This window comes from Diceros bicornis, chromosome 8, assembly GCF_020826845.1.
Source record: "Diceros bicornis minor isolate mBicDic1 chromosome 8, mDicBic1.mat.cur, whole genome shotgun sequence".
In the NCBI taxonomy this organism is placed as follows: domain Eukaryota; kingdom Metazoa; phylum Chordata; class Mammalia; order Perissodactyla; family Rhinocerotidae; genus Diceros; species Diceros bicornis.
Window position 1 is genome coordinate 35322200 of NC_080747.1, and position 27860 is coordinate 35350059.

The following is a 27860-nucleotide window of genomic DNA, read 5'->3' on the forward strand; positions in this document are numbered from 1 at the left end:
CGCACAGCGTGAGGAGGAACCTTCTCTATGCATGGGTGATTTGGATAGAGTATTTATCAGTGCTGATCACCTGGATTGCTTTGGCTGATCTGGCTGGCTGGTAGGATTTTCCATTCTCCTTCGTTGTTCCATATGTTCCCTTTCCAAAACCTTTCCCTCTGTGGAAGAGAAGAACGCTTTCTGCTAGCAGAAATGGGAAAGCAACAAAGCAAAAGTTCTCTCTTTTCCGAGTCTTTTAAAAAGGTATTCTTTAGCAAAACTACTTGTACATGAAGACATAGATTAAAATTCATCTTATACAATGTAAATTAAGTCTAATTGATGATTTAATAAGAACTAATATTGATAGCTGTATGCAGAGATGTAGCAGGTTCACTGCCCTTTGTCCAGATCACCCACTGAGAGTGAAAGAAGAAATAGCACTGTAAGAAGACTATGACACCTCCCCTCCTACACATTTGATTCTATATATTATCTCTGGCCTCCACTCTGGACAATGAACTGTAGAGATGTTTCTGCTGCTAAGATCCTTTTCAACACTCACCATTTGCTTAAAAGTTCAAATCTTTCATTTCTTTGTCCCATACTTATTTTCTGTTTCATTGCATGCCACTTTCTTGCACTTGTCCTGTTAAAAAGTCCACCATGGCTATTTAATATTTAAAGGCTGAGATCACTTTGCAGGTTTTAGTTTAAAGGTAACCATAGCACACACACACACATTCATTATTAATAGCACAGATGCACGGTAAGTTCTTGGGAATCTTCTTTCCTTTCGATGTTAGTTTCATATGAGTGCTGCTGTCACTAGAATTAAGCTGTAACATTGCCATGTGGCAAGTGGACTAATGCAATAACAAGGGATCCAGAATTATGTGAACTGTTTATGGGGGTGGATGTGACCATGATAAAAAGGGAGATGAAACCAGAAAATGACAGGCCACGGAAAGTCCGGTTTCGGATCGCATCATCTCACAGCGGGCGAGTTCTGAAGGAGGTGTATAAAGATGGGCAAGTGTCAGGCTCTCTGGATTCTGAATGTGCCAGTGTCTGTGGCATAGATGGAAGAAGTGAGTCTGAGGGACAGCAAAATGGCCACATAGGATTGGAAGGTGACGAGTATGAGAATGATGAGGATAACTTGCTGGTGTTAGCAAAGGCTGCAAGCGAGAAGGCGTTTGGTACAAGAAGAGTCAACATTTTAAGCAAAAATGGCACAGTCAGAGGCGTCAAATACAAAGTGAGTGCTGGGCAAGCTCTATTTAACAATCTCACCAAAGTATTGCAGGTAAGTCATTGCACTTTGCTCCTCTTGAATCTTGTTCCTAACTCACCATCTCATCGCCTGTCTGTTCTCCATTTTAAAGCAAGCCTCTCTTATTCATGACTCCGATGTACTTCATCAGTCACTCCCCTTTTAAGATATTGTCTCAACATCCATCTATTAAAAATAGGGTCATTACCCTTAGCAAATTAGATTGACTTCTCAAAGTTAAATTTCTAACCACTACAAATTTAAGTGGTCTTTTCTTCCAGTGTGGAATGACTAAGACAGTATATCTATTTCTAGCCAAGAAAAAAGGCAGACTAAAGTGTTCAAAGCATTTGAGCAAAACTTAGAAGTTAATTTCTGGTTTATCATCCTTAAGACACCAGTTTGGCATTTATCATCACTTGTAAAGATATTTAAGCGGGAAAAAATTGGGTGCTGCGTTCAGTGGAGTTGGGTTCAGCTGAAATGTTAGGAAGATATAAAGGCGAACTTCGACTTTCTCCTGAGGAGGTTGCATGTTTCCTCTGAGGTACATTTCTCCATTCATTTTCCCTTAAGAACTCTAGAGCAGCACTTGAAAAGTTATTCCTCCATAAAGGTACAGACCGAGATCCAGATTTCATAGTAAAAATTAGCCCTTAAAATGTGCTAGATTCTGCAGAGTAACATAGGAATGTATAATTCAGGTCCTGGGGCCTTTGGCAATGAGCTCACATTAAGACAAGGTTTTGAAATTGCCTGGAAGCATTGGTAAAATGATTTTCTGTTAAAAGCAGGCATCATTATTTCAGGAATGGAATTGATAATCACTATCATTAAGGTAGCAAACCAATATTTTTCATTGTAATATGATTTTATATCATTCTCAATATTTATATAAAATGATTTCTTGTGATGAATTATTCAATACCTTGACATTATATGAGGATGCAGGAGTGGTGAGGAGAAAGGATTTTAATCAAAGGTACATGACTGTTATTCATTTCAAAGGAAATATTTGTAAAGATCACATCATGAGGATTTAAAAAAGAAATTAAACGGTAAAAGCAGTTAAGATCAAAGGTTCTTTTCATATGTAGAACTTACCCTTGAAGGATTTCACAGATTGGGATGGGGATAGGGAACCAAAAATCAGAAACTGATGACTATATTTTACTAGGTTGGCAACCATCTTGTATACATTTCTAGAGATGTGACTATTAGATTGAGATCATCTCAGTGGCCTCTATGTTTCATCCAGTGCAGAAATTATTATTGCCAAGGTGTAGACCAAGACTCTATAACAATTAAATTTAAAAATGTTTGCATTCATTGTGATTAATTTAGCTTGTCATGATTTCATTTGATTTACGACTTGGAGAGTTATTTACAAAACTGCTATACCAATTTTAGTATTTTGATTTGAATTTGTTCGTTCAAATCTCTCCAAAAACTATCATTTATGAGTAAACATCATAAATATTTAAAATCTACATGAGAAAAGCTTTTCCTCCCTATGGCTTTATTCTGATAGTGCTATAAATTCACAAATAGGAGATAAGGAAATTCCAAAGTAAAATTTTCAGTACTAGGTTAAGTTATAATATTTACTGTATATTTTTTCTATGCATAATTCAATCATTTTTTGAGAAAAAATCCAATAAAACCGTCATTTTCTAATAATTTAACCTCATTCCATTTACCCCCTGCTTGAAGAGGACAATAATGGTTCCTAGCAAATGTCCCTCAAAGTATTTGATATTTAGGCAGTTTTTTTTCCAGCTGGTCCTTCTTTCTTTATAATGTGGGTAAGATAACCAGCACATGATAGATATTCACAATTTTTGTCCATCTTCATTAGTTTTATCATCATCATCATCCTCATCACTATCGCCATCATGGGCATATTCTCTGATCTCTAGAGGACAAAACATAAGTTAAAGGAGCTCCTGCCTTGGATCAGAGTCACTAGTTGACTATTCCAAGGGGCTCCATTCACGTCATTGTCTGTGTGAACAGCACCCCTTGGAGTTGTGCAATACAATCTGCCTAGCATTATGTCTAGAGCTGACTTGGAGGCTCACTGCTTGCTAAGGGATGTGTATGTCATAAGGGGTGACAAATGTCTTGGATGTATGTCTTAGGATGACTGAGTAGGTTCCCACAGGCATCCCACAATGCAGTAGCAGAGAAACCCCAGGGCCTAAAAGCAGAAGTTACCATTCAATTACTCCTAAACGTGGGTATGGGACCAGATGTGACTCTTCCCTGGATGTCTATTTTCCATATCCCTTGGAAAGTAAGCAGCAAACTTAACTAGAGGTAACTGTAACTTAGCAATTTCTCTCAGGGAGCAAAAAGTGAGGGGTCGTATCTTGGATATTTGATTAAGGTTGCAATTCACAGCCAATCTTATTGAAGCAAGGAACTGTGATTGAAGAAACAGTTAGGTCTTTCTTCCTGTTTTAAGTTATAAAATCTTAAAGCACTCAACTTGAAACTTGAGAGGAGGAAACCCTAAATATAAATAAAGCCTTTCAAGGATCCTGTAAATCACTTTGTTTCTTCTCTTTTAGTTTCCCATTCTGCTTTATTTATTTATTTTTTTTTTGTGAGGAAGATCAGCCTTGAGTTAACGTCCATGCTAATCCTCCTCTTTTTGCTGAGGAAGACCGGCTCTGAGCTAACATCTATTGCCAATCCTCCTCCTTTTTTCCCCCCCTAAAGCCCCAGTAGATAGTTGTATGTCATAGTTGCACATCCTTCTAGTTGCTGTATGTGGGACGCAGCCTCAGCAACGCCGGAGAAGCGGTGCGGTGTGCGCCCGGGATCCGAACCCAGGCTGCCAGTAGTGGAGCGCGAGCTCTTAACCGCTAAGCCACGGGGCCGTCCCTAGTTTCCCGTTCTGTTATTCCTGTCTCATAAAATATTGGCATGTGCCTTGCAAAAATTTCAACTGTGAAGAGAATAGTCGTTGAAATTATTTACTTCAAATATTTTTACGTCTTAGCAGCACTTATTTAGAAAGTTGTCTTTAAAAGGGATAGTAGGATAAATTTCTATTTCATTTGTCAATTAATTTATCCTATAGAATTCTGGGTAATTGAGGATGTGCAATGTTGATCAAAGTTATTAAGGATAGTAATGGACCAGGAGGCAGAGAGAAAGATCACCTGGATGCCCAGGTGGGCCTTATAGAGATTGGTTCTCGGTTTGTTGGTGAATCACTCGAGGGTCTGGAGCTAGTCTACACTATGGCTCTTGAGATCCAGGTGCTTGACTTTTTCCACCTCTTCCAGAGGAGACAAGAATATAATGCTTGAGAGGCCAATTTGGAAATCTGAAGCCCTAGAATCTAGTCATGGCCTGGAAACATGCATTTATTAGAAGCTGTTTAGGTTGTTCTTATTACATTAAAGTTTGAGAATTATTGACCTAAAGTGTAAAAGGGAATTTTATCTAATTCTCTAGAGTTAAAAAAAATTCCTTAATGTTCTTTATGTTTTCAGTATTTAATGAGGAAAATGAAGACGATATGTATTGATCTACGATTTTTTCTTCTGATCAGGTTAGATCACCAGGAGGGTCTCTCCTGAGCCAAAGATAAAGAGCCAAAGATGGATCCTGACAGACATGTTTCCTATTGGTATCTTAATGTGCCAATTAGTTGGTTTAGGAACAGGCCCAGGAATCTTACCAGTACACTCTGATGTAGGTGTTCTGTTTTAGTTCTCTTTAAGAAATTCTGCTGTAAGGATATTTCCATCTAGATGAATAATTTTAATCCTCATGACTTGAAAATTTTAGAAAAGAATTATTATTTATTTATTTTTAAAAATTATTCACTGTTATCTCATGCAAGACAAATTACAAAACCTCTGTATAGCTCATAGCTCTCATCACCCAGTTTGCATGATTGGATTTGAGATACACCTTACTCTTAGCAGCAACATTATTTCCAAAGTCTCTTAGGGTGGGTCAATGATGCAGATAATTAAGATCATTAATTTTTTCTAATTTATTCTTACATGATTAAATTTCAGACAGTAATCTTTTCTTGACCTTATCTTCCAACTCTGTAAGTATGCTCTCTTAGAATCTTCTACTGTAATTTCCATAATTTTTATTCTCTCTCTTTCTACAGATTTAAAATTACTACATTAGAGAAAAATAGATACAAGGAAGGAAAATAATTACAACACATACTGTAATTTGATGGCTCCTTTCTAAGAACTCAAATTAAACACATAACCTCCATCTATGAATGTACATGCACACCTCTGGTTAGTGTGCTTGTATTTATGAGCATTCTAACATTTCAACACAAATAAAATAAAGTAAAACTAATGCATTTGCAGAACAATTTACATTATGCAAAGAGTTTTTACATATGTTATTTAACTTAATTGTACCCCAAATTTTATGAAATAAGCAGGAAAATTATTATTATTACGCCTATTTTTTAGATAAGCGAGTGTCAGAAATCAATTGTGTGGCTCAAAGCTAGTAATACAAGAACTCTGCCTTTTGCTGTTTTGGTTTTTGTAATTTTTAAAAGTAAAATGCTATATATAAAAATTCCCAACTTTACCTTTTGAAATGTATAATGACAAATACGAATATTTATAGGAGTAAATATATCATGTCATGATATAATCTGATCTTTTGAAACTTCAACATTTGGTTCTCAGATTTTAAAATTTATCATTTATTGAACATCCAATCTTCACCTAGAAAAAAAGGTTTTTCTGCAGAGTTAAATACCTTCTATTCAGTTTTAAATTGTACTTCTAAAATTTATCAACATCATTTCTATACCATTATTTGATTAAATTGTCATGAGATTGGAAAGGTTGAGACTGGAAGGGGATGACTTGGTTAACTCAAGGAAGACTGCTGCTCAATATTGTTGATTGACTTTAGGCTGGATGGTGATTAACAGAAGTTCCTGGCTATATTTATTATCTATCTCTGGTTCACTGAATCTAGCTTTGATAATAGAATAATATTTCAGTGAAAACAAGGCAATAGTCTTGATGACTCTTTGATCCCAGTGGTTTATTTTGGCCACTCTGGAAAAACAACAACAGCAGCAATAACAGTATTTACTGAATACCAGGCACTGTTCTCATTATTTATGTGCATTGACATATTTATTCCTTATAGCAACACTATGAGGTAGTATCATTATTAATCAATTGATTATAATTTGAGCTTCTCTGTGTATGAAACACTAAGTTGGAGGATTTATTTATTTTTTTATTGAGGTAACATTGGTTTATAACATTATATAAATTTCAGGCGTACATCATTATATTTTAATTTCTGTGTAGACTTTGAGATCGCTCCTGGCCGTGAATTGCTGTGGCTAGGATGTGGTTTTTTTCTCAGCAGAGGTGTATTTCTGCCTCTTCCACCCCCGTTAGTGTTGTCCCTTGTTGTGGGGCTTCTTTTTATCCAGTTTCCAGATCTCTCTCAGAAGAAATTGTTTCACAGGAAGTTGTAGATCTGTTGTGTCTGTGGGAGGAGGTGAGTTCAGAGTCCTCCTACGCTGCCACCTTCCAACCTCTCCAATTTGGAAGATTTAAAATCTCATTTATCCAGAGAAAGTCTTATGTAATGTTCTATGAAAACAAGCATCTACCAATGGAAATATTGCCTTTTTAGCTGTCAGCAAATATGGAAGAAACTCTAGATTTTGGATACAATTACAAACAATGCAAGAAACTACATTAAGAAATTAGATGTCTTATCCAAGAAGCAGAAAAAAAAAGAACCAAAATGAATTGGTACTACAGATATATTATTTGCATACGATTAAAGAATTGCAAACTGATAGACCTTAGAGTCTTGTGACTACCTTCCACATGCCATCCCTTTGCTAATCTTTGACACAGCATTTGACGCTAATACTAATTAGGATCTCAAAAAATGTTCTTTGAGTTAGTGAATTAAGTGAGAGTCTCTTAGACAGTGGTTATTTTCTTCTTTTCCATCTCTGGGGTTTTGAGATTTCCCATATTGGATAGGAATAGAGTTTGCATGGTGAAGTGTTAGTAGCTTGCTCCGTTCAACTCTTTCTGTTGTGGGTTATCTTCAATACTCATTCAATCATTCACTTAATAACCACTTACTGCGTATCTATTATGGAGCAGGCATTGTGCTAGACAATATGAGGAATAAAACCCAGTTCCTGCCCTCATGGAATATTCAGTAGTGTATTGTAAATGGCTGTGTAGAGCAATTCCTGGAAGAATTCAGATACGAAACTTGACTTTGTTTCCCATCTCCCGAGGGTTCCTCCTCTCTGTTTTCTTGTTGGCCTAATATAGCCTCTGCTACCCTTTCTTCATTTCTTAAATACTTATATATTTTTTATGTTTAATCTTTCACTTATTAGACCATCATTATATTGAATCCCTTTCTTCAGCATTTTTTGCTTCCTTTTAGTTTACTTCTGTCTCAAGGCCCCCAAACTGAAGGGTAATCTCTATAATTGATGACTCTTATTTTGATCCTACAAGTCTCCAGAAGTCAGTAATGGTGACTCTGACCATGAGCACTGACTCATCTACATTCTGTGAATCTTATTAAAATTTTCTCTCTTTAGTTCAATGAATATCTAAATTGGAATATCTCTCATTCTCCCCTATGCATCAGAACCCTTGTATTGTCCTGACATGTTAATTTGTGGAAGCTTGTGTTTAATTGCTTGAGGCTTAATCTAATGAATCTATCTGAATTCTGACTTGAGAACAAGATGCTGAGCAATCCCATAGATTCCGTAAGATGACTTGAAACTGCTTAATGAACTCTTACTGGCAGCCCATGGTTACCACATAATTAGGGAATTAGCACCTGATGTTTCCAAACTTTATAAAAGCAATATAACAGTAGGACCAGACAAACATTCTTTGGGTGGCCTGCTCATGCTTGCAAGTTTCTGATAGTTTTTCTGAAACCCAGTATTTTCAATTTTACAAAAAAGCAATAAAAACATTTAATAGTCTGTAAAATGACACTGTATAAATATATCAATCCTTCAATCATTATCGCTTAGAGGGAATTTAAAATTCTAAACAGAATAAAATGTCATACAGAAATTTTTGGTTAAGAAAATTTTATTTACATGTATAAACCTACTCAACGAAGATTTAGGATCTTTGCTTAATTTTATTTTTCTAATAATTCATTATCTCATCAATTGCTGACAAATTATTTATGTCTTAGAACGTTTCATTAGGAGGAAAGAAATAGATGTATATTTTGTTCATGTAACTCTTCCACATAATTAATAGAACAAATTATAGGAGTATTCCTTATTTTATCAATTCCTAAACAACAAAATTAGGCCATGAAAGAATTAAGTTCCTTCCTTTCTGCACCTTTTATGTAACTAATGGTATGGAATTAAAGATCTTTATTATATGAAAACTCTGAAAGCTTGACTAGTCCACAAAGTGGCTAAAGCAGTGAAAGCCAAGGTATTGATTTGCAAGAGATAGTTTTTGTTAGAAGAGAAGGCACTGGGGAATTATGCTCTAACAGGTCAGCGGAAAGAGAATAGGGAGAAAGGCAGAGTATCAAACCAGTGGAGACTAAATGAGGGTCATCTTAGGAAGAGAGAAGAGTTGGCTGGCTATGACCCTAGAGGAAGTTGTTGGGTCTAGAGATTGGGGGAAGGGGCTTCATGGATTAGAGCAGGGTTAGCAGGAGAAGCTGTGGGCAACCCTGTTCACGAGTGTCCCAGAACCAGCACACACTGGCAGAGCAGCTATGCTTACCTGCACATTAGCTTTGGTGTAGAGCCAGGTTCACATGTCCTCTCATGGCTGTCTCATGAGCACCTTCCTTTGACAGCTACCAGCACATTGTTTGTGGAGCATCTGGCAGAAGTGATGCCCTCTCATGCCCCAAGATTCTGCTGAACTCCTTCCAAATTGTCCCAAGTAAACACTCTTCTTTTCAATGACACAGGACACATGATTTTCCCCAGAAATAAAAAGCAGGGCCTTTGGCATTCAGATTAATCATACTGGTTATGTGAAAAATAAAGCCTGCAATATCCATATTTAGGAAGGACTGAACAATGATAATTACTTGCCTAGTGTGTTAGTTTCCTATTGCTGTTGAAACAATTTGCCACAAACATCATGGCTTAAAACAACACAAATTTATTAATTTAAAGTTCTAGAGGTCAGAAGTCTAAAATGAGCCTCATGGGACTAAAATCAAGGTCTCAACAGGGCTATGTTTCTTCTGGAGGCTTTAGAGGAGAATCTGTTCCTTACCTTTTCCATCTTCTAGAGGCTGCACATTCCTTGGCTCATGGTCCTGCATCACTCTGACCTCTGCTTTCATTGTTACATCCCTTCTAACCCTCACACCTCTCTCTTTCCCTTATAAAGACCTTTGTGATTACATTGGGCCCACCTGGATAATCTGGGCTACTCTTTCTATCTTAAGATCCTTAAGGCAATCACATGTGCAAAATCCCTTTTGCCATTTAAGGTAACATATTCACAGGTTGTGGGGATTAGGACATGGACATTTTTGAGTGGCTATTACCAGGTGTGGTAAGCTCATTTTGTCTATGAGAAAACAAGGGCTTTGTGGTAGATTAAATTATTGGCTTCATTTTTTCCATTTCCCTGTAGTAGTATTCTACATGGACACACTTTTGCCGTGGCCCCCTGAGGACAGGAGCGCACTTCTAAAGCCTTTGATTTTAGTCTTGGCCACGATTCCCTTTGGATAATGGGAAGGTAGTAGATGTGGCACATGCAGAGGCTTGAAATATGCTTGCATGGTTGGGTTTGCCCTCTTGCACTCCTTCCATCTCCAAAAGAAGGACATGCTGCAGGAGGTGGGCTAGTCGCAGAAGAGTGAGAGACACGAAGAACAGACCTGGAGCCAACTGACAGTTTGAAAGCCTGAATAGCTTAGCCTAGATCAGCTGATTGCTAGCTAACCCTCAGACGCATAAGCGGGCAATACATGCTTAATATTGTATTCCACTCAGTTTTGGGTGGTTTTTAAGCAGCAGAAGCAAACAGGTTCAAGCTCACAGATATTGAGAACCTTGCTCAAAGTCGCAAGAAGGTAAGTGATATAACTACCAGAATGTTTGACTCCAAAGATTGGGCTCTTATCCACTAAGCAACTATTGTCCAACCAGCCACTCATCAGATGCCTGCATTTTCTCTACAATATCCCTGCCAAAGCCTTATCTAGCCTTTGGTGGAGATTTTTAGGGGCAAGAGATTTAGGGTCTTTGGCAGGATAAAGTTTCAAGTCTTCTCGCCATCCTATGGATATTGAACCTACTGAAACTGATCATACTAGGATAGAGTGAAGACCATCTGTCATCCACTTATATGAATGCAGCTTAAGATTAAATTGATATTTTTGGTGGCCACATCACACTGTTGTGATGTTGGCTTGTTAACTCATTTAAACATCTTTTCTCGGTGAAGAGATTCATAAGGTTAAAACTTTCAGTCCCATAAAACATCTATTTTTCATTTAATGTAATAATGTTTGTTAGTGTCCTTTCTGTATATATGTACAGGACTCTCTATTCAACAAAATTTAATGTTATTGTGTTAGTTCACCCTGTTAAAATCTCTTTGGACTCTGGTCTTGTATCTCACTGTACCTTAGTATCTTATTAAGTCAATGGAACACAGTTTTGATCATGGCAAATTATCAGCATGGAATAATATCAAGTGAGAAAAAAATGAATTTAAAGGAAGTTAAGCATCCCTAATTAAGTGGCAAGTGTATTTTAGTAAGTATTGGAAACCAGTCAAGTTAAACTAGTGGTCTTATTCTAACACAGAAAGGGGAGGGAGGCAAATAATGTATAAGTGGTTGTGACACAAAGTATGTCAGCCTTGGAGGACTCCATGGGTTTCCTCTTATTAGGTTCTTTAAGAACCATCCTTGTACGTTGCTCTTATAGTGCCAGAAACTTTTCTTCAAGAAGGGAGTCATTTGTCCCAAGGGTCATGCATCGTAACTCCTACAATCCAAGAGCAATAACTATGATCTCTGGGAAGTGGATAGCTTGTAGTCATGGCACAAACATTATATATTGAGTCACCTGAATCAATACTCAATCGGTACTGGGCTTCTAGAGTCATGGAGTTTCATTTGCAGTTCAAAGGCAGGGCAGGAGCCTGAAGGCTGAAGATTTGTCTCTCTGAGTGCCTGGTGCTGTTAACTGCAAGTCTAGTGCATACAGTTATGTACATTTTTCAGTTAAAAGAAAGTGTTAGAAAATCCATTACCAGGATAACACAAAGAAACTAACCATCCTTTGCTGAGGGTACCACCTCTCTTTCTAACCACGCGGAAAACTAAATAATAGAACTTGGGAATACAGCTTCATGCATTCTCTTAATCACAGCTGTCAGGACTCTTCCAGTAATTGTGGAATTTCCCTTTTCATATATATATTTTTTTCTTTCTTCTTGCTTACTTCAGCATCCTCTAAGGCCTCCTGCCTGCCTCAGTTACTCAGCTACAAGTTAACTTTCTCAGGGAGTGGTTTTTATATTTCTGTGAAAGATTTTTGGAGACAAAACTATACCCTCAAAGACTTGCTGGTGGGAGCTTGTGAGAACTGAAGACGACCCAAAGCCTGGGTTGGAAATTAGGTAGCTGTCCGCTCAGCCTGCACAACAGCCCCGGCCTCTCTCGTTCCCTTCCCTTCTTTCTGCTGGAGGTATAAGTGTAACGCACAACTGACCATTACAGAAAACATCATTTGACTTGATTTTTTCCATATCAGATCAAAAGTGACTCTTGGCTCCCATTTATAAGTGTGGACAGGAAGTTCTATATTAGTTATCATTGGGACTCCTTTCCCCACTCTCATTGTCATCTGCAGGATATGCAGGTTTGCAAGGAGCCAGAAAACCCAGAGATGGTGCTGGTCCGTGGATCCATCTTTATCACTGCCCCTCAGCCCCATGATGCTGCACTGATGCTGTAGGCAGCTCATGAGGCCCTTCACATAAGTCCTCTCTCAGAACGCCCAATTTTACTTCTTCCAATTCTTGGAACTACCTAACTTCATCGTTTTTATGTCCAGGCTCTTGAGAACATAGCTCTATCAATTATTAACAGGGGCAAGAAAAGACTCAAGTTTCTAAGAATCAAAGCCCCACTTTTCTTTGTGAGAGAAAGAAGAGACAAATACCATAATTCTCTAATACTGTCTTAAATGATTTTTGTGTTCTCTTTCCCTCCATTAATGGTTAAGAGCACTATTCTCTGGAGGGAGATGACCTGGTTTTAGATGGAGAGTCTGCCATGTCACAGGTGGGTATTCTGGGGAAATTCACTTAACTCTTATAAACCCCAGTTTCCTCCTCAGTAAAGTGGGGATAATGATAGTATTTCCTATGAAATAAGTGAACTATGGTGTATAAAGCATTTTGCACAATGCCTAGCACATTATAAGTGCTCAATAAATACTGTTGTTATTTTTATATCTATCCCCCAAACAAACTGTGAATCTATTATTGCTAAGTACTCTGCTAGGCAATGAGCCTACAAAGATGAATAAAGCATGATTCCTATCCTCAGAGGATAATTCCTCCTTATGAGGAAGACAAACTCATAGTTACTGTAAAATATGATAAGTACTCAGGAGCTTACCGGGGGACAGATGTAGGACATCTGACCCAATTCTGTAAATCTTATAGAGAGCCTGCTCCCATCATGTAACATCTTTTCAAACTAGGGCTGTGTGGGAAGTCCTGGGCCACTCCTTAACAGGCATCATGGTACTATAAGCTTTATTGGTGGAACTCACCTCCCTTTGGGAAATCTCAGCTGCTGCCTCTAAACTTAATTTAGCCTCTGCCGCACTGTTTTCCTGAGGCCAATTCCTCTGTTCAAGATCCTGTGTTGGCTCCAACCTCTATCTGGGCCTTTGTTTTGGATTGTCTAGTTTTTACCTCCTGTAGCTACTTGGCCACATGTTTGCCAGCCTGGCTCTGCTGCGCTTGGCTCCATACCTGCTGGGCTCAGCCAACCACCCACATGCGTTGTGCCTGAGCATTCCTCTACAACACCTGTCATCCTGAAAGCCTGGCTTGCTCCTCCTGGGTAGAGGTAGACTCTGTCTCTTCTTTAGCAATAGCCTGGATTGACTTATACCTTTCAACACTAATCAGGGATTATTTATATCTATATGGGATGGACTCAGCTATAAGCCACAGAGTAGACTACTAGATGTGGCTTAAAATACACAGACATTTATTATATCAGTTAAGAAGAAGTTCAGAAGAGGCTGTTGCTGAGGTTGTTTGGTGGCCTGATAATGTGATAAACAACCCAGTTCCTGTTGTTCTGCCTTATCATCCTTAGCTTGTTTGTGATGTTCCTTCATGGATTCAAGATGGCTGCCATAGCTTAAAGACAGGCCAGAGTCAAAAACAGAAAGGGAGGGGGCGCACAAAAGAACATTCTTTGTAGGTGTGCCTCTTCTATCAGAAAGAAAAAGAAAATTCCAGAAACTTCCCAGAAGCATTCTCTTACATTCACTGGCCAGAATAGGGTCCTATGGCCATTCGTCGTTATAAAGGGAGGCTGGGAACGTGAGTATACGGCATTGCCTCTATGGTAGAAGAGAGCATGAGCACGGGGTTGGAAACAGCTGTTGGATAAGCAAGCAACAGTGCCTGCCACACCATTATCCAGGAACTTAGGTAAGACGTAATTTTTATTTTATGCAATTTAACTCACATTGGGTCATGCTACTTAAATTACAAAAGCATGTTAATAGTGATTATGTTTCATAACTTGTGTACATTTATTTTGCCTGTCCTTGTTTTTTTCTGTCTTTCCAGGTTTATTTCTTCTTAATTTTGTTTTCAGTATTCATTCCTTTTGATTTCTGGGCGCCATCCATATCTTCTCAGGCCGAGAGCTTTATACCTGATGGGTTTAATTATTCTAACACTAGAACTTCAGAAACTTCAGATGACATTAGGGATGGTAAACGATATATTATTAACTAACAGCAGTAAAAGTGTGAGTATATTAGTTATCTATCATATCCATAGTAGGGCGCTAATTGTGTAATTTTGAAAAGGTGCATGCCACATTTGACTTAAGCTGAGCAATCTGAAACAGAAAAGAACTTCCCCCAAACGGTGCATATTGCTTTATTTTTTCCCTTCTGCTTGCCTACGTTACATCAAAAACAAAATAAAATACAAAACACAATGACTACAGAGTCACAGCAATCGTTCCCACAGCTTCTTCCTCACTCTTCGCCTCGGAAGCCAATCCCTTCAGGGCTCCGCGGTCAGTGAGGCGGAACTCATTTCACATTTGAGGAGAACAATGACAGAAAAGCTCTCTGCATGCAGAGCAGGGCAGACCCTCTCTCAACAAGCCTTTTAGCAATGCTGCTCCAGCTTTCCTGTTCACTTGTCATAAACAAGCTTTTTTAAAAAAAATTATTTAAAAGAATACTACTGGTATTAGTAATAGGAGCAACCCTTTATTGAATGCCTACATGGGACAGAAATTATCTTAGGTACTTTTCTTACAATACTGTCTCTTTAATCCTCACAGCAAATTTGCAAGGTGAATATTAATTTATTTTACATGATATAAGCTGACAACATCCCAGTATGATATAAAGGACTATGAAGAAACATTTGTCCCCAAATATTTTGGCCTTCATTTTGATCCTCCACCTGAAATTCTTTCTATTATTTTTTCTACTTCCCTACTCTGGAGATCTCCTTTATCTTAAGTTGAGTTCCCTTGATGCGAAACCTGAGATTGGATTCTTGTGAAAAGTGATTGAATGAGGGAGCACTCTCAGAAGAAAGGGAGAAAAGGAAGCAGATTAGGGCAGGGGAGGAAAGCTAAGCAAGGGAGTGATCTTGGCTAGAGACCAGCTGCAGCCTGGAAACTCGCGATACCAATTGTACCATGGATTTGTTCCCGCTTTGCAGCAAGGGGTTGGCATTTTTTATGCCTCTATCAGTCTGTCATTGGCCATTGGCTGTCCGTGTATGTGTATATCTGTGTGTGTGTGTCAAGGCTTCATCCATTCTGCTGAGATATTTATCCAGAGAAGGGGGAAGCTGTGAATTTTTAGCAGCCAATATTCACAATAGCTGAGGCTGGGTCAACCAGCATTGTGAAAGGAGTCTGGGAGCATCCACATAGTCCACCTCTTGCACTGTTCAGATTTCCTTGCTTCTCCCATTAGGTTTATTCCAGCCAGGCACAGCCTTGCCACAGTTTGTGGGAGAGTTAGTGGGATAAATTATAGCCCCCACACTGCAGTTGGTCTTGAAGCGATAACTGATATTTATTTTCTCCCTCATTTACTATCCATTTTAGACCTTCCTCCTCCTAGCGAGCCCTTCTGCTCATCCAGGTGGCTTGCATGGTTGGGTGACTCATATTCTCAGTCCCTGTGAAGCCTGAGCCTATGGCCACTATGCCCTTTTCAGGCGGTGGTTGCTGTACTTGCCCACTTACATTTAAAACCAAGTGAGTACCAAGGGAGGTACCTGAGTGCCAAACATATTTATATCTGCCTCTGATACGTAGTGCAGTTCTACTCCTTGAGACAATCAGGGTCAATTACCTCTGCCTGTATGGTAATCCCTTTTTATGCCAGCTGGGTTACCGTCATGGTGAACCCAAGGTGACCAGATGTCAACTTTAGCTTTAAGTTTAGTGGGCCTCTTACTGTGTTGCTTGGTGGACGTACTCCCTTATGGGACAAGGACTTAGACTAATAATGTCTAAAGTTTCAGGGATGGAAAGCACAATTCTCAGGTGGATGACTGGGAGTAATGGTGAATGGGATCATTCCTGTATCTTCCCATTGGTTCCTGGGCCCATGAATTCTAGCTATTGGCAATATAGCACTATATAATGACCATTGGTTTAAGGTATAAGTGGCATCCTGAAGAATGATGCTCGTTTCCTACAGGTGTCATTTCCAAGGTGATGTATCACCTATGCCAAGATGCTACTCTAAAGCTTTATCAGGTGGCAGGTTCTGGATGGTGTGGTAAGTGGTGGGGCCAGCACTCCTTCTTGTTCAAGTAGCTTACCTGAGCCCTCTGAATCTGCTTGAGCCTGATCTTAGACAAACTACTTTCATTTTATGGTGAATTGCTCTGGATCTACCTGACCTTATGACTTTGTGGGTGTGATAGCATACACCAAATGGGTACTGGTAGGTAGTTGTGATGGCCTGGTAGGGTAGATGCTCAGTTTCTACCAGGGCCCAGGCCATGCCAGAAATTACTTTTCAAATACTGTGTAGTTATCTCCTGCATATGGCATGGTCTTGATCCAGAACCCTAGGGATTGTTGCTGTCTTTCCTGTTGAGGCTGGCCAGAGATTTGACATAGTACCCTTCTCCACCACAGATAACTCTAGAAACATGGGATCTGTTGGGCTGTATGAACCACACTTCAGGGCTGGCACCTCAGTCTGCAGCCCTTCTTCTTATGAGCCCTACTCAAAACTAGCTACCTTCTGTGCCACTTGGTATGTGGATATGCATCCCCTAAAACCTGAAGAGGTCCACCAAACACTGTGCTTCTTTCTTAGAAGTAGAAAGTACAAAATACAATTATTTGCTTTCCTTTTGAGAGGAGGTTCCAACATGCCCCAGACCATCAAACTCTTAAATAATTCACCAGGGTTGCAAGTTCTTAGATTTTTGTTGGAATCTCTACGGAGTTTATCTCCCATGTTCTGGATCACATGTGTCTTACATCCAGACATGTAGTATTTCTTGCTCATCAAGTCTTAATATGATGATGTTATTAATACTGGTGGACACCAGTATGAGGTTCTGTGTAGTATCAGAATTGGCTGCCCCTTCCCTCCTTCAGTCTCCTGGATGAAGTGGCTCCCATTCATCTTATTTGGAGCAAGTTTCTCTCTAGAGGAAGAGGCAGCTGGGAATAGTTAGAAGCCACCGCTCACAACCACTGAGGATAGTGTACCGTACTGGTGAAGGGAAGGAAGGGTCATGGCACACGCCACAGCGTCCACTACACCCTGTAAACATAAAATGACATTATCTGGAGACAAGAGAGGAGTGGTGATGAGTGGAGAAGGGATCAAAATTTAAGATACTAGGCTCTCTTAAAGCACTGCATTGAAAAGCAGTGAAAGGCAGTTCCATTTCAATAGAGAGAAGAAAGGAGAGCATTGGTTGGCAGAGTTCTGAGCAGCCAGGGACCTTTCTAGTGGGAAGTGGCAGTGTTGTGGTGGAGCGAGTTAAATATTCAGAAAATGTGCAAGTCGATTAAGCTCTTGGCAGTTTGAAATGGGCATGGTGGGAGTATTCTCAGCACAGAAATCAGCAAATACTACAAATTAAGGCTTTTTTCCTCTCCCCGAAAGTAGTTTACCAGCACATCACTGCTACTAAAAGGTTTCTGAAAAGAACATCAAAACAGGAAAAGATGAAAAGCAAGAGAGCCAACCCCCTCTCCCCCCAAACTCTACCTACTTAATAATTTATCCTGGAGCCAGAGCTATCCCTGTGCACATTTTCCTTTTCCTAAAATGCAATCAGAAAGTGCCATCTGGTTAGCCACTTTTTAAGGTCATTATTGTTATTTTCTCATTAAAAAAAAAATCTGTCTACTCCCTGGGTTTCCTTAGTAACTTCATGTTGCCACAGACAGGAAGAAACTTCCTATTTCGTTTTCCAGCCTCCAGGCTTGCCTCCGGTGGATCCTTTCCTCATACAACTGAAAATCTAATCATAGTATGCCCCAGCTAAAAAGAAACCAATGATTCTCCGAGGTATTTACATATAAAATCAAACTTCTAGTCTGGTGTATGAGCCTGAGTTCCTCTTAAAAGCAGAATGTGAAATAAGGACTTGCGCACAGGCTGTTTACTGGGGAGGTAATCTCAGGGCAGGAGGGAGAGATGGAGGGAGCTGGAATAGGGAAGCAGCTGCCATGGGCAGCCTCCTTCTGTCTTGGATCCTCCGGGGGCCTCTGAGGAGTGTCTAGAATGCCTTGCAGAATCCACACCAACAGGGAGAAGCGTTTGTGGACTCTTTTTCTTTGGTGAGGGTTGCACTAAGAGATATCTATCCTCCCAACTTCTGGGTTGCATATGCCTGGGAGCTGAGTTGTCTTCTTCCAGTGCCTCGCACTGAGTTGGAGAAAATCCAGAGCAGAAAGTAAAAGGTGCATGGCACAAGCTTTAGGTGAGTTTCTATCAGTACAAAATGACCTGAAGCTCATATGAAATTGTTTCTTGAAGCTGTGGTTGTGAGACAGAACAAAAGAGGCAGCTGATACACATGGCATATAAAGCTCTCCATCATTTTCCATTTTACTCTTCCAGTCTCACCCCTGGATATGCTCTCCCTTACAGCCTATACAGGTGCCCTAACCATACTTTGCCGTTTTATATAAGCTGATTTTTTTTTTTTTTGGATACATGCTGAGCTCTCTTCTTGAAATGCTGCCACTTTCTTCTTTTGGTTAACTCAGTCTTTTAAACTAACCTCAGATGTGACTCTTCCCTAGAAGCTTCCATTTTTTCCCCAGTTAGTGTTAAATGCCTTTATAGCTCTTGAAACACCCTTATTATAGCCCTACTAGAGCCCTTATTACAACATACTGTAACTCTGACACAGAAGTCTGTTTACTATCCAGCCTTCCACAAAGGTCTGTAAGGGACTCTATTTTAAGTTTCCATATCCTGAGTGCCTAGCATAGTACTTGGCTACATAGTAAATGTTCCATAAATAACCTGTAGACTAAATGAATGAGTACATTTTGACTTTGCAATGGACTTCTTTTACCAAAAAAGAAAATATAATCTAATTTAAGCCCATTCCAAAGCAATTGAAACATAGCTATATTTTCAAAGATGTCTACTAGGTATCCAAATATGTCTCTGAGATATAAATATATACAAATATATAAATATATATAGAGAGGTAGATCTCATATATATAATCAACAAGCCAATAACAATGAAACTGTAAGAAAATCATGCAAATAAATCAATAATAATGAACATATGCCTCTGCTCTTAAGAAGTAGATTAGACATAAACACATAGCATGATGGATAACATAAGAGAAGGGAAAATAACACACTGAGATATGAAATATTATAAGGTAGTATGGGTTAATAGGGAAATAACTAGCAGAAAGTATATTTGCTATGATATCAGAGATCATAGAGATCTTCTGAGGATAGAACAAACAGATAAAATCTGAACTAGGCTGTATGTGTTGTGGTTTACAGCAGTAACTCTGGAAAAGAACTCTGAGGTTGAAACTCCTAGGTCACATATCACACATTAGCTATGTAATCTGGGGCAAATTTTAGTTGCTATGTCTATAAATTGGACTTAGTAATTATACCTAATTCACGTGGTTATTGTGAGGATTAAAATAATTAATACAACAGAGATTAGAACAGTGCCTGGCATACAACACTTCTATTACATGTGATATACTTACCTTAAAAAACGGGGAGCTTAGTCTCTTAGTAGAGATGTAAGATTAAAAAACGGGGAGCTTAGTCTCTTAGTAGAGATGTAAGATATGTTTGGGAGCCAGTGAAGGGACTAGTTTACTTGTGGCAGAAAGTTTATGTGGGGAAATGGTGGGGGATAAAACTGGAAAGCTGTTTTGGACTCTTAGTGCGGACTCAAAAAGTAAACTCTAGCCAGTAATGAGAGCAAACAAAGATAAGATGGCCGTATGTCTTGGCTCCCCCCAGGTAACTGTGGTTTAATTATTATCTTGGTATAATTATTAGGGCACACCTTTCACTTTCAAAAGTGTCTTGTTTGGATAAAAGATACCTAAAAAACGTGATATTTAAACAAAGGTCATGGGGATTTGTGGAGATTATCTGGCATAAATGTGCAAGGTGCAGTGGAGCAGAGCAGTTTATAGGTTGTTAGCCAAATATTGCATGTTTATTTAAAATCATATTTATTTCCGTAGAATCATAAAACCTCAGTACTGAAAGGGACCTGGAGATAATCTGGTAGAATTCTTTCTTCATTTTTTATATTGGCACATTGTCATTTGCTTTCAATATACTTTGAAATGTTCAAAGAAGTATGTGAACCTGAACCCTTTGTGAAAAAACAAAAAACATGCAAAAAAATACGAGGAAGTCAAAGCTCATTGTAAATCAACTACGTACAACTCGTGTACGGGAAGTCCTTTACTTCATATTCAAATGACTGTCCTGCCTATTTTCATATGCCAGATTTGGAGTTGAATACATTAGTCGATAGTTTAGTTGGAGAGTGACAACACCATTATACAGCAGTGTTTGTGCAGTGATTTCAACATCCTTCTGCACTTGGCCCTTATTATCTAATAAACATAATTGGGAAATTGGGAAACTAATGTACTGATACCAGGGATATGAAATAGAGACCTTATCCCTTTGATAAGGCAAATTTGAAACCATTAGTTGTGTTCCGAAAAGCAAATCTGTAGTCTCAATGATCTGAGTGGACCTAAGTCCACTCCCTGGGCAGGAGTAATAGTTGTGAGACAGGCCTTTGGTGAGCCCTTTTAGCTTGTACCTGCTTGAAGCTGATCAGAACCCATGAAAAGCTGGTCGCCACAGTGGGGAATGGGATATGAGAGGTGTGAGACCAGGAGGATCTGAAGTGGTATGAGAGAGGTGTCTAATTTGAAGTCTTTCTCAGATTGCACTAGTATTTTCTTTTCACCTGAACTGACGTTTTCTTAGAGTTCAGTTCATTTTATTCACACATTTGAAATTAGCGTCTGCAGGGTCACCTTGAATGGAAGCATAGTTTTTTCTTTCTCTCTCTGTCTCTGCTTCCCCATTTAGTAGTTTTCAGCGCTGCCACTCCAGTCTAGAAGCACACCTTAAATGGTGACTTAAGACTTTTGTTCTCTGGTAATACTTGGTATGTCTTATATCCAATTACAAAACCAGGAGATAGCTTGGCTCAGGTTCTATTTGCAAAGCTCTGTTTGTGTCTTGCCACATTTCATATAAGCTGAATTTCTAGGCAGCCAGTGAGATTATTTGTTTCCCCGCATACACGTCAGGAGATGAAGAGTCCTAGCTTAGCCCCATTTCAAGCAGTGAGTCTCGCTTTGCTGTGGGAGCTATGTGACTTCATCCTTGCCCACCTTGACACAAATATCTTGTTTTTATTATTTTTGTTAATTTACTCTTTTTCATTTTAATTTCTCATGCTACATGGAACATTGAGTTGGGGCACATCTAAACCTAAAGTTACCATGCCATCTTGACTGAACATCTCTTGGAAAAATGATTTTGAACAGATAATTCTACTCCCAGCCAAACCACTAATCAAGGATAAGTATAGAAGAAAAATGTGCAAAGATTCAAGAGAATTTACCTTTGCCACATCATTTCAGGAAACAAAATTACTTAAATATGCACTTTTGCAAAAAATAAATGTACAAACCAAGAGATGCGAAGATCTGGAATTCAGGAAACACTGGATCCACCAGGAAAGCAGTAAATGAAGATCCCAGGATGGAAGTCTTCAGCCGACGTGGAGAGAAATTGGCCCATATTGCATTAACAGGATGAATGGTAGTAAACAGAAAGTTGTCAGTCACAAAGAGGGCTACATGAGAAATAGAGACACATTAATCAAGAGAAAAGAAAGTAAATTATAACACCAGGTAAAACCACACAAGTTAAAAAATAGTCATGAGCCAAATATGTAGCAAATGAAATTTTGTCATTTTTTGAGATGATACTTCCTTAGGCTTTTTTGTTTTCTCATGCCATTGACATTTGGAAGAATACAGGCCAGTTATTTAATAGGATGTTCCTCAATCATCAAAATGTGTGATGTTTCCTCATGATTAGATTCAGGTTATGCATTTTTGGCTGGCATGTTTTATAAGTGATGTTGCATCTCTCTGGGGGTATCGCATCTGAGGACACATCACGTCCATCTGTCCCTTATTAGTGATATTAATTTTGATCACTTTATTATGATGTTGTCTAATTTCTCCACGGTAAAGTTATTTTTCCTACTTTAATTAATAAATAATTTGTTGGGAGATACTTTGAGGCTGTGTGATTATCTTGTTGCTCATCAAACTTTGTCAACAAGAAGCATAAGCTGCAAGAGAAGCAAAAGTTTGGTGTCTCAAGAATTGCAGTTTGGGAGACATAGATTCGAGTAAAAACTCAAATATGCTCCAATTACAGAAGAGCGGATCAGGGTTTTTATGGGAAAAAGGGAGGAAGATGTAGTAAGCTGTGTGTTAAGGAAATTGGTGCTAGATGAGGTGAGGCTAGGTTTGTACTTCACAGATTGGCTTGAGATTGGGTCACCAGGCAGAAGGCTAAACTTGTACTTCATTGATGGTTGGCGATTCGGTCATCAGCAAAGTTTTATCAGTCTTTACAAACAGGATATTCTTGTCCTTACTGACTTCTTGGACTGTTGGCGGTTTGGTCCAGTTTGGAAGATGAAGAAAACAAGATGCACAAGGCAATTCCTCTGAAATGGCTATTTCAGCTGTATTTTAATATGGCTCCACTCATGTCATCTTTCACAATTTGTACACCCAAGATTAAGCACCAATTGATGATTTTTGCCTGAATCAATTTTTAGAGTTATGTTTGCAAAATGATGATTTTTTTTCCTACAGTTATTAGTTAGCATTTTTCTGTAAGGAAGATTCTTTGTTTCTCTTTTGTTTATAGATTTATTTATCCATCTATTTATTATCAGCATGTAGACTCGTGGGTTCTTATTCACCGGGTTATAATCCATCACTGGCCTTATTTACTTTAATGCTCTAAATGTTTCTGTTTTGGCCATTGGGGGATCCTTAAAACCGATGCTGGTGTCTTTTTGACATACTCCCATCAATTTTTGGAGCACTTCTTCACTTTTTGGCACTTTATACTTTTCCTGCCCATCCCAGGAATCAACCATATCTTCAAAGAGCCTTAGTGCCTTTTGGTGCGGAATGGTATTAGGAAACCAAAATCCGGGTGGTAGGTTTGCTCACTGCTGCTGGCATGTCATTGCTTGTTGGTCCTTTTGGTAAACACAGCTAATGATAATGATGGAGGGGTCTCTGTTGTAATTTGGCATATATTTCTCTGGTTAATTTGAAGCTCATGCTATTCTCTCCCTCCTAGTGATGCTAAAGGCATGGAACATGTGTGGTTTTTATTTTTGCTCTTTGTTGATCTTATTTTGGGGAGGAGGATGTGTGGAGTGATTTGGATTGAGGAAGCCACCATTGTCTGGGTGCTGACCAGAACCCCTGAGATCTACAGTTTTTTGTGGTATCTTCCTTATCCAGGGCACTTGCAGTCCCCAGGGTAATTAAAATTTAAATAGAGATTTTCAGTGAATTAATGTATCTGCTGATGAAAACTTTGAGAATAGAGATTTATGCTCTATCTTCCTACAGTCTTTCTCTTTAGTAGTGTGTGGTTGCTTTAGGGTCAAAGAAGGCAACTTGAAAGGAAACAAAGCCAAGAATTACCCCTTTAAAATGAGCGCTGATGGGAGGATGGCTTCTGTAATTTGCTTTTATGCATTGCCTTCAGAGGCTGCTAATGTTTTCCCAATACATTTGGCATTTTATATATGTGTGTGTGTGTGTGTGTGTGTGTGTGTGCAATCCTTGGCATTTATGATAGTTTAATCTGATTTCATTGCTGAAAGCAGAAATATATAGAGGAGAAAAAAAGTGTCCCATTTCCTCCAGTATTGAAAGCACAAATGAGAGCCCAGTGTTTCATTCCAATGAGATTGTGGCTTTCATTAATCTCGCACTCATAGCTGATGAATGAAAGTTGTTTTGTTGTCCTAGGCAGGCTGCTCCTGCAGAGTAATTAATCCCAAATGAAGGGTTGAAAGAACTGCCAGTGAAAGTGCTGTCTAACTGCAGCTCGGCTGAGGCTCACCAGCAAGGGCTCTACCAGCAGCGACTCATGACTTTATGATGGAGAGTGACACATGGAGCCACTGACACCCGTTTTAATTAAATAGTCTCTGAAACAGGTGGCCAGTCAGGATGAAGGGGTACAGAGGGCTTCTTAGACAAGAGCTTCTTAGGGTGAATGCATTTCACTGTAAAAGAAGCTGCCCTGGGCAGCAAGGCTACCTTAGTATTTCTGAGTGGAACAGAAATCGCTGGGATTATGAAGCACAAACCACAGTCCTCTAACAGGGAAACAAGATAGGAATTAGATAAAATGATAGGAAGAAACAATGTCCATGAAATATTCACCATAATATTTAGCTTTTCAACGTTATGAGATGTGATATGGAACCTAACTGGTGAATATGCATTTTAAGATTCCAGCACGGCCAGCATGTACTTCTACCTGAGTATAGAGTTGTTTGAAATCAGTTTTATATGCATCTAATATTTCTCCAAAACCACCCTGGTGAGTGTCTCCTTTGCCACACCAGCCTCACCTTCAGAAAGGGGTAAACCTAGGATCACAATCATGTATTTCTTGGGCAACTCTACACAGCATCTTTTTTTGTGTGTGTGAGGAAGATCAGCCCTGAGCTAACATCCATGCTAATCCTCCTCTTTTTGCTGAGGAAGCCTGGCTCTGAGCTAACATCTAAGGGCAACTCTAGTTCTAACAAAATTTTATGTTTTTTCCTTGAAGCACTAAAATTCCCGGAAAGAGTCAAGGCCTCCTTGCTTCTCAACATGTCATCTAAGGACCAGCAGCATCAGCATCACCCAGGAGTTTGTTAGAAACATGGAATTTTTGATCCCACCCAGACCTACTGAATCAGAATTGCATTTTAACAAGATGGCCAGATGATTCCTTTGCAAATCAAAGTTTGAGAAGCACTGCTTGAGGGGACTAGACCTCGCTATTGACTTTAAGGTCTCCCTCCACTTTCTCCTCTACATTCCAGCTCCATTTTTAGCCCCCCACTGTTGCCAGTCTCAGGGATGGTCCCTTGATGTTTCACTCTGTCTGTCTTCCCCTGCTAGAGGGTATGTTCCTCAAGAGCATGTTATATTAGTCTTATGTCTGCCAGAGCACCATTGTACTTGGCTTTCAGTAACTATCGTCTATAACTGGTTAACTGATGGACTCGATTGATTAAAAAGTGAGAAGTGAAAAAAAACAAAACAAAAAACCTCCTGAACATCCTGTGCTTTTGCCCCTGCAGGTGCCTGATCAGTCTGTGCTGAAGCTCTTTGTGCTTTGTTGTTCAGGGAGTGGTGACAACACAAAGGATGCTTGTTCCCATCTCTGCTGCGTCCCATTAATTTAGCGACAAATTCTTGTACTTTGGCCATTTCTCGTCTGACACATGAGTTCTTTCCCAATAGGCACCTCAGTCTACTCATATGAATAAAGCAGTAGAAGACTCTTCCCCTTACATCTTTCATGCATGCTCAACTCTAGGGCCAATCTATCTGAGGCTCAAGCTGGGATCTCCATTAGCTGCCATTTTAATAATAACTATCATCATGTTTTAATAATACTCTGGGTTAAAAACCCCATTTTAGGGGTTTTTTGAAATCAGGAGATTTTACATAAATATAGATTAGTGGCATCTCTTGACAAATCTGGGCCCATGTTTCCTCAAGTGATATGAGCTAGAGCTGTGTAGTGGCTGGCCTGTCAGAGAGGGTCACTCCTTCCAATATGCCACTGTCCCTACTTCATTTTATTATTCCCCGAACTCCAAGTCCCGGGGTTGTTGGTATTTATCTTCATATCTACCCTGCTTTTTTCTTATACTTGGCCCAATTCCCTGTTGTTTACATTGCCTGCTTATCTCCCATGGGCATTTGAATTTGAGGCTATGGGCCAGCTTCATAGTCTACCTTCTTGGACATGGTGTTCTTAAAGTGTGCTATTTTCTTTTGCTTTCCATTTTATAAAGGTGCACTATAAAATTTCATTCCTTTCCAGAGTAAATCTGGGCTACTGTGATTGCAAACATAGAAAGATTTGGACCTCTCAGATCATTGCCTTCAGAGCTCAACAGAATGAAAGGAATACATTTCGATGATATAGAAACCCACTATGCCGTGTTTTCTTGGTTGTTCTCACTGGATCCCTCAGAATATACTGAACCAGTGGGCACAAGGCCATTTCCAAGAACATGCCACATACAGGGTTAAAAAAAAAAATCAAGTCCCAGAACTTATCTTTTACTTTCTTTTTTTCTTTTACTTTCTATCTGGAGATCAAAATTTTAATTTATAGAGATGTAAATTTCTATAATGGTTCCTCTCCATTTATATTATTGATTTGGGAATCTATCAGTCGACTTCTACATCTCTCAAGGAGTCTGATGCATCCCACTCTGTGGTTTGCTTTGGGAGAAATGGATGCATAGAATTATCATGTATATCGCCAGCCTGCCTGTGGAGTGTCTAGTCTGTGCAAAGCATGATGGCCTTTGTTGTACAAGGGCATGGACCCTAGACCTCAGAAGTAACAAGTCTGGCTCATGTCTGAGGAATAGGCAGGGAATTTGGCATTGCTGATCATCCATTAACAGAACTTTTCCACAGTGTGCTGCTTCTTTTTTTTTTTTCCCTCCCCAAAGCCCCAGTGCATGGTTGTATATCCTAGTTGTAAATTGTTCTGGTTCTTCTACGTGAGCTGCTGCCACAGCAAGGCTATTGACAGACTGGTTGTGTGGTTCCATGACCAGGAAGCAAACCCAGGCCGCCGAAGCGGTGAGCGCCGAACTTGAACCACTAGGCCATCAGGTCTGGCTCCACAGTGTGCTTCTTCTGCATCACTGGAGGACAGAGTTTATTGTAGGACAATGGACACACTGACAAATGACTTCTAGAACTGGTTGCCTTACTTGAAGTCAGCAATTGGAAAGGTGAAGGGGGAGTGTAGGGAGCGTGAGCACTGAGCACAGACAGTGAGTGTATTCCTTGGCAATTATCTCAACTAAAGAAAACTTTTAAATATTTTTAATTGTATGCTTGCCCATTCAGCCTTTTATTTCACAGCTAAAGATGAACTAGTGCGAGAACTAATTTACTCCCTCTGCCATCTGCACTTAATGCACACATCAGGAAGAATGGCGTTCGAAGCCAGTTATGAAACTGTGATGTATATGTTGGGACAAGTTGTCACATAGAAATAGCAAATAGCAGTAGAATGTGTAGTAATCACGCCTAGGGCAACTCGAACCTTAGAGAATGTGTTGACATGGTATGTGCAGAGCACCCATTAAAAGGGGCAGAGGTTCAGATCCCAGCTCTGGGCAGCACATGAGAGTGAGTCCTTCTCTCTAGCCAACTGGATAAATCCTGCAGGGTCTAAGTTTCCCACTGTAATCACCCACTGTAATTTTCTAGTTAGAATTCAAGGGTGGGACATCTTGTACATTGGGGATATTGTAACTGCACACGCATATACACACTCAGTCCATCTTGAAACAGTTTATTGAATAGCCTGAATTTGGTGAGATTCAGACAATAAATAGTTTTATTTTTTCCAAATCAATGTCTTTAAATATGTTTCATTCAATCTCTTTTTATTTCTTCAACATCTTAGACAAATCCCATAATGATTCCAAACTTTCCTACCACTA

The 27860-nt window shown here is 39.3% G+C and overlaps 1 protein-coding gene across 1 annotated transcript in view; it reads left to right on the top strand.

The window, feature by feature from the left end:
• Nucleotides 1-873: 873 nt before the first annotated feature.
• Nucleotides 874-27860, top strand: part of GRXCR1 (glutaredoxin and cysteine rich domain containing 1) — a 116523-nt gene continuing 89536 nt past the window's right edge. The window contains exon 1 of the mRNA XM_058546983.1: nt 874-1288. Coding sequence (XP_058402966.1) covers nt 887-1288 — 402 coding nt within the window. The 5' untranslated portion in view covers nt 874-886. The remainder of the gene's footprint in view (nt 1289-27860) is intronic.